The 9,264-nt window shown below is 34.6% G+C and overlaps 1 protein-coding gene across 1 annotated transcript; it reads left to right on the plus strand.

The window, feature by feature from the left end:
- The first annotated feature begins 1,150 nt into the window (after positions 1-1,150).
- On the plus strand, positions 1,151-7,696 carry LOC113700511 (uncharacterized). Its single transcript, XM_072059883.1, has 18 exons — positions 1,151-1,504; positions 1,817-1,936; positions 2,120-2,192; positions 2,285-2,406; positions 2,550-2,600; positions 2,720-2,839; positions 2,968-3,087; positions 3,376-3,511; positions 3,723-3,893; positions 4,120-4,275; positions 4,387-4,493; positions 4,590-4,680; positions 4,901-4,974; positions 6,230-6,297; positions 6,529-6,682; positions 6,780-6,896; positions 6,999-7,125; positions 7,260-7,696. Exons 2-18 carry the CDS (start codon positions 1,845-1,847, stop codon positions 7,500-7,502), a joined length of 2,022 nt encoding a protein of 673 aa, XP_071915984.1. The 5' UTR covers positions 1,151-1,504; positions 1,817-1,844; the 3' UTR covers positions 7,503-7,696.
- The last annotated feature ends 1,568 nt before the right edge of the window (positions 7,697-9,264 follow it).

Consider the following 9,264-nt stretch of genomic DNA (forward strand, 5'->3'; position numbering starts at 1 on the left):
AAGCACATAATTAATTTTTCCTTTAATTGGTCTAAGTAGAAAGAAAAAAAGAGGAAGCAACGAGTAATTTAGTCATGGAGTTGGCTGTTGGTCCGAATTTTACTGAGTTTGCTCTTAAAATTACAAATGAACATCATTAGTTATGTCTACCATCTCGAGATCAAGCGAATACAACATGGGAGTTTCTGAAATTAATTCTGGATTTGGTTTTAACCTTGAATGCTGAAAATTGTTACTGGGGTTGGCTTGGTTTATGCTTATGCAGAGTTTTCCTCTTTTTTTTTTTTTTTTTTTTGCCCCTTGAAAAAACATTGCGCAAGTAGAAATTTCTCAAAAGTAATAGTTGGATTAAAACATTTCAGCAATGGAAAATGGTAAAGAAAAAACATTTGTCTACACAGGTACTTTGATAACATGTTATGTCAGACTAGTACTACTATTTATTTCTACTTCACAATAGGAAATAAGGACTCATCCACAATTTGAAGGCCCAGTTAACTGGAAAAAAGTAAATAAAATGTCGGTGCCAAGCAATTCTCTTGTTAGAGGCTAAAGTTGATAAGTGAATAAAATCAGCAAATCTTGAGACATGTTTCCACTAGAAATCTAAATTAACCAAACCACCGAAAGACAGTTGTACCACATAAACTAGAAATCTAAATTGGCCAAACCACCGAAAAATAGAGGATGAGGAAATAAATTCTTGAAGTTAAGTACAAAACCTCGTTTCGGTGTACTTACTTCGTAGCAGAAGAAATGACGAACGAGCAGAAGAAATCATCGGCAACAATAAGAAGACATTTCTGTCGATGAATCCTTTCACGAGTATGTTGCTACCCTAATTCCTATAATGCGGTTTGGATTAACTGTTTTTGGGGGTACTTTTAAAAAATTTTACTATAGCAATATATGAAAAACTTTTACTAGAAATATTTTTTGAAATATTTAATATATTGTATAGATGATATGTTTTTTAAGTTGTTTTTATTTGTGTATTACTGTGACGTTGTATTTAAAAAATTTGTTTTTGAAAAAATGGCCATCCAAGACAAGTACTATCAGTTCATAAATTCACAAGTGTGTTGGGCGGTATTACTGGAGATTATGATTCCTATATATTCATGCACATATAACGTTCTGTATTTCTAAATTTACTAGGAATATTATGTTAGTTCCATTAGTGCTATTATGAAAGAAGAATCTAAGAGTTCTTTCGTGTCACCGGACCAATCATTATAAATTCTCTCACATGTATATTCATTTGCTCAATTATGTTTTATTACTACTTAAATCACTTTTTTTTTGAAATAGTTAGCAGAAAGAGTTTCAGCACGCGTTGCCGTTTAAATTTCTCACGCACACAGATAAAGCCCTACGAATCGAAAGCTTGCTGCTAAGCATAAAAATCTCATCACGGTCTCATTTATTGCGGTGATCCGCAAGAAGGAAGGACATTTTATCAGCAACAAATTAGAAGACGCTTCTGTCGTTGCATTTCTCACAAGTATGTTGCTATCGTCTTGCTAGAGTTTCAGGCCGAACATAACATTTGTTTGTTTATACACACGTCATTACCATCATTTCATTTCTTCACAAGAAAGTTAAAAAACTTATATTGTCCAATCTCAACAATTACCGGTATCTTGACACCAAAAATTCAACTAACTTGAGTATGAATTGTATTTTCAAGTCCTTGAGTTTTATTTTTCTTGGTTCAATTATGATTAACTTGGTTATATTTTGTAATGAAAGAGTTGGCAGGCAAGGTGTAGAGTTTTGGTTCCTAATATAATGTATATTACATCTTCCATTACAGGTTTAAGAGTATAAGAGGGACGTGGAAGATGAGCGAGAGGAGACAACTGAATAATGTGGTTGGGTGGCTTGGAATATTTCTTCAGATATTGTTGCTTACTGAATGTGCAGTGACAAAAAAGTAAGTTTGTTGCTCAAAATCATTTTTCTTGGCTTCTTGATCTTGCGTCTTCTTCGCTGCGGCAGCCATTTTGTATGGGAACCCAAATTGGGAATTTTGCAAAATTTCTATAGTTTGGAGACTTCTATGTCGGATCACTTTCTATTTTCATGACCTACTATTTCATGAACTAATTTTATGCAGAAGATTTACAGTTAAAGATAGCAAAGACCTGAAGAAATTTCCTCCAGTTCAATTGCATAGGCAAAAAGATCACGTAAAGAAGAAGTACCTATTGACTATTTGTTCAATTCTATTTCAAAATTTTCCAATTCTTGAGAAATGTATGCCCTCTTCTTTTTTTGGTAGGTTGTGATGGATAATGGCCTGGTCAAGGTTACAGTGTCCGTTCCTGGGGGCACGGTTGCAGGGATAGAGTACAATGGCATTCCAAATTTACTCGAAACAAGAAATAAAGAAACTAATAGAGGGTATACAACAATTTCCTTCTCAACGATGTTATGTTGTTTATTCTCCCCTTTCTCTTCACCACCCCCCACTCAAAAAAAAAAAAAAACATTGGGAATTTCTTTTTTTTTTTTTGGCAAATTTGACTTAAATTGAGTGAATGCAGATATTGGGACGTTGTTTGGAAATTCCCAGGTCATTCTGCTTTCGTTGAGGAGTAAGCCTTAATTCTAGTTTTGATGGTTGATTCGAATTTTTACGGCCTCTCCAACCAATTCATCAACTATTTCTTGCCAACATTAAGATTAATCCTTGGATCTTGGGCAAATTTTGCAGGCTGGAAGGTACCAGCTTTGATGTGATTACGGACGAAGAGAGTGGAGTAGAGCTTTCTTTCACAATAACATATGATGATTCGATCAATAGCCCACAACTGCCACTAAATATTGATAAAAGGTGCAGCCTAGCGAAGTCAATAATAAGTATCAAAATAGTTTCAAGTGCATGGTGAAGCATGTTTAGAAGTTTTTATTCACTACAAAATTCATTCATGGAGCAGTGACAAAATTGAAACTCTTACACAGGTTCATATTGTTACGTGGCCACAATGGATTTTACACATATGCCATATTTGAACGTTTGGAAGGATGGCCTGCTCTTGATGTATCTCAGACCCGGGCAGTATTCAAACTTGAAGAGAAACTGTAAGAATCACAATTGACAAAACTAAAAGGGGAGATTTTTTTTTTTAACAAATAAAAGAAAAAATAAAGATGATGGAAACGAAAGAAAAGAATAACATATCAGCAGTTTTTTTCTTTTTACCCTCCCACTCCTCTTACGCCCTTTTTACTCTCAATTGTTAAATCCAAAATTTAAACTCTGAAGCTGCCAGCGGAAAGAACTCTAAACGCCCTCCCATGGAGATTTTTTTTAAAAAAATTTTTTTGGTGTCCCTAAGTTCAATTTGATAGTTTATGATGTCCTATCAGCTTTCAATATATGGCTATATCCGATAAAAGGCAAAGAATAATGCCAACATTAGAAGATAGGGAAAGAGGTGAGACTCTTGCTTACCCAGAAGCCGTTCTTCTCACAAATCCAGCCAATCATTCTCTCAAAGTAGAGGTTAGTTCTATCAATTAAGCACTAGTAATGTGATTCTATTAATTAAGCCGTAGTAATATGATGTACCCTTTTTTCACTTCCCAATGTGTCAATTGTCATAATTCATGATAATTATGATACGATAATTATCATGAATTATCATTATTCTTGATTTTTTTTTTTTAAAAAAACCATCATAACTGATGGAGTAATTTGATCCCTTAATGGGCAGGTGGATGACAAGTACCAATATTCTAGTGATGTTAAAGATACTCGGGTGCACGGGTGGATATGTACAAATCCACCCACTGGATTTTGGATGATAATCCCAAGTAATGAATTCAGAATTGGTGGTCCTATGAAACAAGAACTTACATCCCAGGCCGGCGCAACTACTATATCGGTGAGCATGGACTTCTATGAATTCCCATCTCTTGAAATATGTTTCATTGAATATAATTGTCTAGACGGTAGTAAGGGCTTAAAATCTCTAACAATCTTGGCATGTAAGATTGATATTTTACATATCATAACTTTGTTTTTTTCATTATGTCAGCTCCTCCTTTTTTAGATAAATTTTGAGATATGTAAACAAAAGCAAATTTTTAATGCTGTTTTTCACTCTTAAGTCGTTCCATACCAATCATTATGCTGGAGAAGACATGCGACAACAATTCAGAGATGGAGAGCCCTGGAAAAAGGTTTACGGCCCTGTTTTTGTCTACCTTAATTCTGTTCCAGAAAGTGGTGACCCCGACTCACTCTGGGAAGATGCCAAGCAACAGGTAATTTTAATTGGTAAAAATACAAAAAAAAAAACTCTAAATAAGATCGCACATAGGTTGAAAAATAACTGTGAGATTCTTTATCATATGGGCATTTTTCAATTATGGCAGATGTTACAAGAGACTGAGAACTGGCCATACGATTTCCCCCGTTCAGAAGACTATCTTTCTGCTGATCAACGTGGCAGTGTTAGTGGCCGGTTACTAGTTCGAGACACGTACATAAACCTAAGCTTTTATGTCCTCGTACTTTCTTGCAAGCAATATTGCAAATATTTGATTAGCACTAAACCTCAATAATTACCATCTTTCAGTGGCAAAAATCAGGATCTAAAGAATGGGAGCTTAGCTTATGTTGGCTTAGCTCTACCGGGTAATGCTGGATCTTGGCAAATGGAAAACAAGGTATGTACTTAAATCTAGTGGAGGTAGCCAAAATTGGATTTAGATGAAGATAATTTTTTTTAAACTTGCAATTAGTCTCCGTGATGACATGCATGATAATTGCTAGAGATAGTTGAATCTGTAAAATTACACCATTTTTGTGATGGGTTCAAGAGAAATTTAGTTTTGATAATCATATTATTTGTAACTTGTATAGTCTACTCACGCTTAATTTTAACAGGGCTATCAATTCTGGACACAAGCGGACAATAATGGTAACTTTTCAATTGAAAATGTCCTACCAGGGAACCAGGGGCGGAGCCAGAAAAAAATCTTAGTGGGGGCACAAATAATACTAAAATTTTTTATCTACTCTTTTTTTAATTTTTTGAGCAAAAAATAAATAAATTCACTAACAAGTATAAATGATATGTATATGCCATGAAAAACATAAAAAGACAAACTCAAAATTATTAATGTAATAATAATTTTATTTCAAAAACAAACTAAACTATTTACAATTGTTCACGATGAGTTTTCATATTTTGATAACGGTTTACAACTTTCTCATTTTCAACTTCACAAAGTATATTTTTCTCAATATAAGTAACTAAACAATCATTCATCCAAGTGTCTCCCATTCTATTTCGCAACCGATTCTTCACTATATTCATAGCTGAAAAAGCTCTTTCTACTGTAGCTGTAGCAACAGGCAAAATCAAAGCCAACTTTAAGAGCATATAAACCAATGGATACACAATATCTCTCTTAGTCTCCACCAACCTTTGAGCTAGATCAGAATATCTATTTAACTAAATTTACCCATATTTGTCCATGAATAGATGGGTATGAGTATCTTAAATTTTTGTATACGGGTATAAATGGGTTACCCAATTAATCCATTTATAATTGTTTCCCCCTAAACCTCCTCTCTTCCTCCACCCATTTTTTTTTCCCAAAATTTTCATTTTATCATAATGTTAACTACTTTGTTTCATTATTATTATTATGTGTTGGTTTTATCTTATCATTTTATTTTCTCTTAGTTTGTTAACTTGCTCTCCCAGCTACACATAATATACAAGTAGGTAGTAATATTTTATTTTCTGGATAAAAATAAAAGAAAAATAAAAAAACTACTTCCTCTCTTTTTTTTTTGTTTTAATAAATAAGAAAAGTAAAACTAATTATTATTGCTCAGGTCATTCTTACATACTATAGCTAGCTAGTGTTACTTGAAGGAAAATAAATGATCCTGTAGGTGAAATGCACAAAGCATCCGGCATGCTCCGGCCAGCCAGTCAGAGTTGTTATAACAGATTTTTGTCCCGGATATCCATGCACTTCCGGACCTGCTCATTTCGACCTCAGCGGAACTGCTTTTGGTGCCATGGCCGTTCCCGGGAAAGAACAAAAGCTTCGCGATGCCGGAGTTTTGGAAATCAGCTATGCACGGAGTTTTGGAAATCAGTTTTGGAATCCCCTATATATAGGGGGTTTTCCGGCGGCTTGGGGGGGGCTTAAGCCCCCACCAGCCCCCCCTTAAATCCGTGGCTGCAGGGAACTACAGTTTGTATGCTTGGGTGCCTGGATATATTGGTGACTACAGATATGATTCCTGCATCATCATCTCTCCAGGTAATTCGTTTTGTTTTGTTTTTTTTTTTTAAGTTTAAGAAATACCTTGCTTAGCTCATTTAAATTTGATGACATTAGAAAAACCAAGAATGGAGGGAAAGCGGTCCAAATTGGAGCAAATTTATCATTTTATCCAACTTTAACAATTTGTGAATTGTAAGATCAGCCAAAAAATTGTTTTTTTCTTATCAAAACTAAACGGGTCTTGATGCTCAATGCCCTGATACGCAGGAACAAGGATCACACTTGATAATGTTATATATGAGCCTCCAAGAAATGGCCCTACATTATGGGAAATTGGGATCCCTGACCGGACTGCAATTGAGTTTTTCGTGCCTGATCCGAGTCCACGGTTCACAAATCCATTATATCTGGCTTACGAGAAGTACGTTTCAGTGGTTATACAACTATTATTACTATTGTTTTTTCAATCGATAGCCACTAAAGCCATAATATTTTTTTTTGGGGGTATAACATGGCAGGTTTAGGCAATATGGATTATGGGATCGTTACTCGGAAATATATCCTGACCATGATTTAGTTTTCACTGTTGGCGATAGCAACTACGAAACAGATTGGTTTTATGCTCAAGTAAATAGGTGATTACACTTGTCACTCTTTTCTTCATTGTAATAATTCTTTATGAGGGAAAGGGAGAGAATTGTGTGGCGCTAATGCTGAATTAGTCACATTTTTTACAGGAATATTGGAAATCATACCTATGTTCCAACAACATGGCAAATAGTGTTTGATCTCCAAAATATTGATGTATCTGCAACCTATACGCTCCAAATTGCACTGGCATCGTCAACTGGAGCTGCATTGCAAGTATGGCTTTCATGTTCATCTATTGCCAATTCTTGAAAATTTTCAATTGTACTTCCTTAGTGTTGGCAATTTATTTAACTCCTATTTAGTTATATTATGTAATACTAATATTTCTCTTTTGACTTCTTGCCAAGGTTCGAATTAACGACCCAAATGCTAGGATCCCCATTTTTAATAAGGGTTTGATTGGCAAGGACAATGCAATTGCCAGACACGGTATTCATGGGCTGTATCGGCTATATAGCATAGAAGTTTGGGGCTCTCAACTTGTGCAGGGAAGAAATTCGATATTTCTCACGCAGTCAAGAAACTCATTCCCTTGGGAAGGGATAATGTATGATTACATTCGTCTTGAAGGTCCGCCTCAAGATAACTGATGTCTAAGTAGCTATAGGAGCGAAAAGTGACAGATGGAAATTATAGATAGGAGAAAATAATGTGTGTTAAAATTGCATGTTATAAACTATGAAATTTATATTTCTGCATGATACGAACTATATATGGCAATGTAGGATAAATTTTGCTTAATGATTGAAACTCGAAAAAAAAAAGACATAAGCATTCCTATCAACGACAAGGAATTGTTGACTCAGTTCCTGAAGCGTGCTTATTATGCCTTGTAGAGTCATAATTCGTGCCATCCTCGGCAGACAATTCCCAAATGCAAGCCCTTTTCGTTTTCTGACTTTTTATTATGTATTGTTCATCTTCATTAAGACCAAAAATGTAAAGCAGGAGGATGTTCTTAGTTTCAACAGACTGAGGGCATGCATCTTAATGTATATTGAACTCATAATTTAAAATTTGCTGAGTTCTCATCATAGTTAACGAGTATTTCATCCAATATAATCACTGTGCTCTTTAGGTTGAAACAGGCATAACTAGTCATACTGGTTGCAACTTGCAAGGGAGTCAATTCTTTGTCAATCCTAGAAAATTTTCTGTAGATATAAATATTCTCTAATATTGGCAACTCATTATTGTAACTTGAAGATTTCTTCCTGTCTTAGCCAGTTTTTTCTTCACCCATCCTACTTTTTCTTTTTAGATTAATTGGTGATAAATTCATCTCACTGTATAATTCAACATTGTGGGAAAGAAGGCATTGAACCTGTGATATTGCAATCATCTGGAAATCTTGCGAAGAGGAATGTGACTACATTCATGCACAATTTGATATAATCATTGAGATTTTACAAGTGTACTTTTTAATATGAGAAAAAAAATCATTTGTTGCTTCTTTTAAAACGTTTCCTATTCCTTTTCATTCTTTACCTTTTATTCTCAACTTTTTTTTTTTTTTTATTGTTTTTGCTCTTTTATTTTCATTTCCTCTCTTGCTCTTACTTATTGATAGAATTCTTGATTTCCCCCATGTCCATGGTTCAACTGCGTGATTTTCTTGTTGTATATATAAATGCAATCTTTCCCCTAAGAACACTAAGCCCAAACTGTACTCATTCAAAATCACTTCGATTTCGTTTTCCAACTTAGATGAGTGCCTTTCTTTTTCTCTTCCTCATTTACTGTCATTTCCTATCATTAATACTAATATTTTCGCTTGATTTTCCATAGTGATCATGGTTGTTATCCAAAAAATTTTGCATGATTTTTTTGTTCCGTAGCCCTGGAGAACTTGGAGCAAATAGAAATAGTTGGAGAGGGGCAAACTTGCGAGTTGCTGTGCATGCTTACCGGTGGGTATGTAGTGGCAGTATTGAAAGTTTAAGGCTTCATCCCGTGTTTTCCATAAACTGCTTTTTCTTTTTAGTATGACACCAGATGTTGGTGTTTGCTATTCAATTAAAATTGATTTCAGGAGAAAGAATAAATTTCTTTTCCCTTCTTTGTAAAAAATGTACATTTTTATTTGGAAGAACAAGAATACCAATAATTTGGTATTTTTAAAAGTACTTTGAACTGCTAAACCATTGTTTCTCCTTTCATTAATCTTCAAAAACATAACTACATAGCACTATTGAATAAAGGAACATTTTTCCCTCTCCCACCCCTCTTCACGCCCTTCCTAACTCCTACAGTTAGGTCTAGGATTCGAACCCTGTATATCAGAGAAGTAACATATTACTACTAGCTTTTAAAAATGTACAATCAAGTTTAATCTCAGACTTATTGCATTGC

This window comes from Coffea arabica, chromosome 7e, assembly GCF_036785885.1.
Source record: "Coffea arabica cultivar ET-39 chromosome 7e, Coffea Arabica ET-39 HiFi, whole genome shotgun sequence".
NCBI classification, from domain to species: domain Eukaryota; kingdom Viridiplantae; phylum Streptophyta; class Magnoliopsida; order Gentianales; family Rubiaceae; genus Coffea; species Coffea arabica.

Excerpts from the sequence above, each read along its gene's own strand:
- LOC113700511 (XM_072059883.1), top strand. The coding sequence starts at position 1,845 with ATGAGCGAGAGGAGACAACTGAATAATGTGGTTGGGTGGCTTGGAATA. Across the intron at positions 3,894-4,119 it reads CCGGCGCAACTACTATATCG|TCGTTCCATACCAATCATTA; the intron begins GTGAGCATGGAC and ends TTCACTCTTAAG. Across the intron at positions 4,975-6,229 it reads GTCCTACCAGGGAACCAGGG|TTTGTATGCTTGGGTGCCTG; the intron begins GCGGAGCCAGAA and ends AGGGAACTACAG.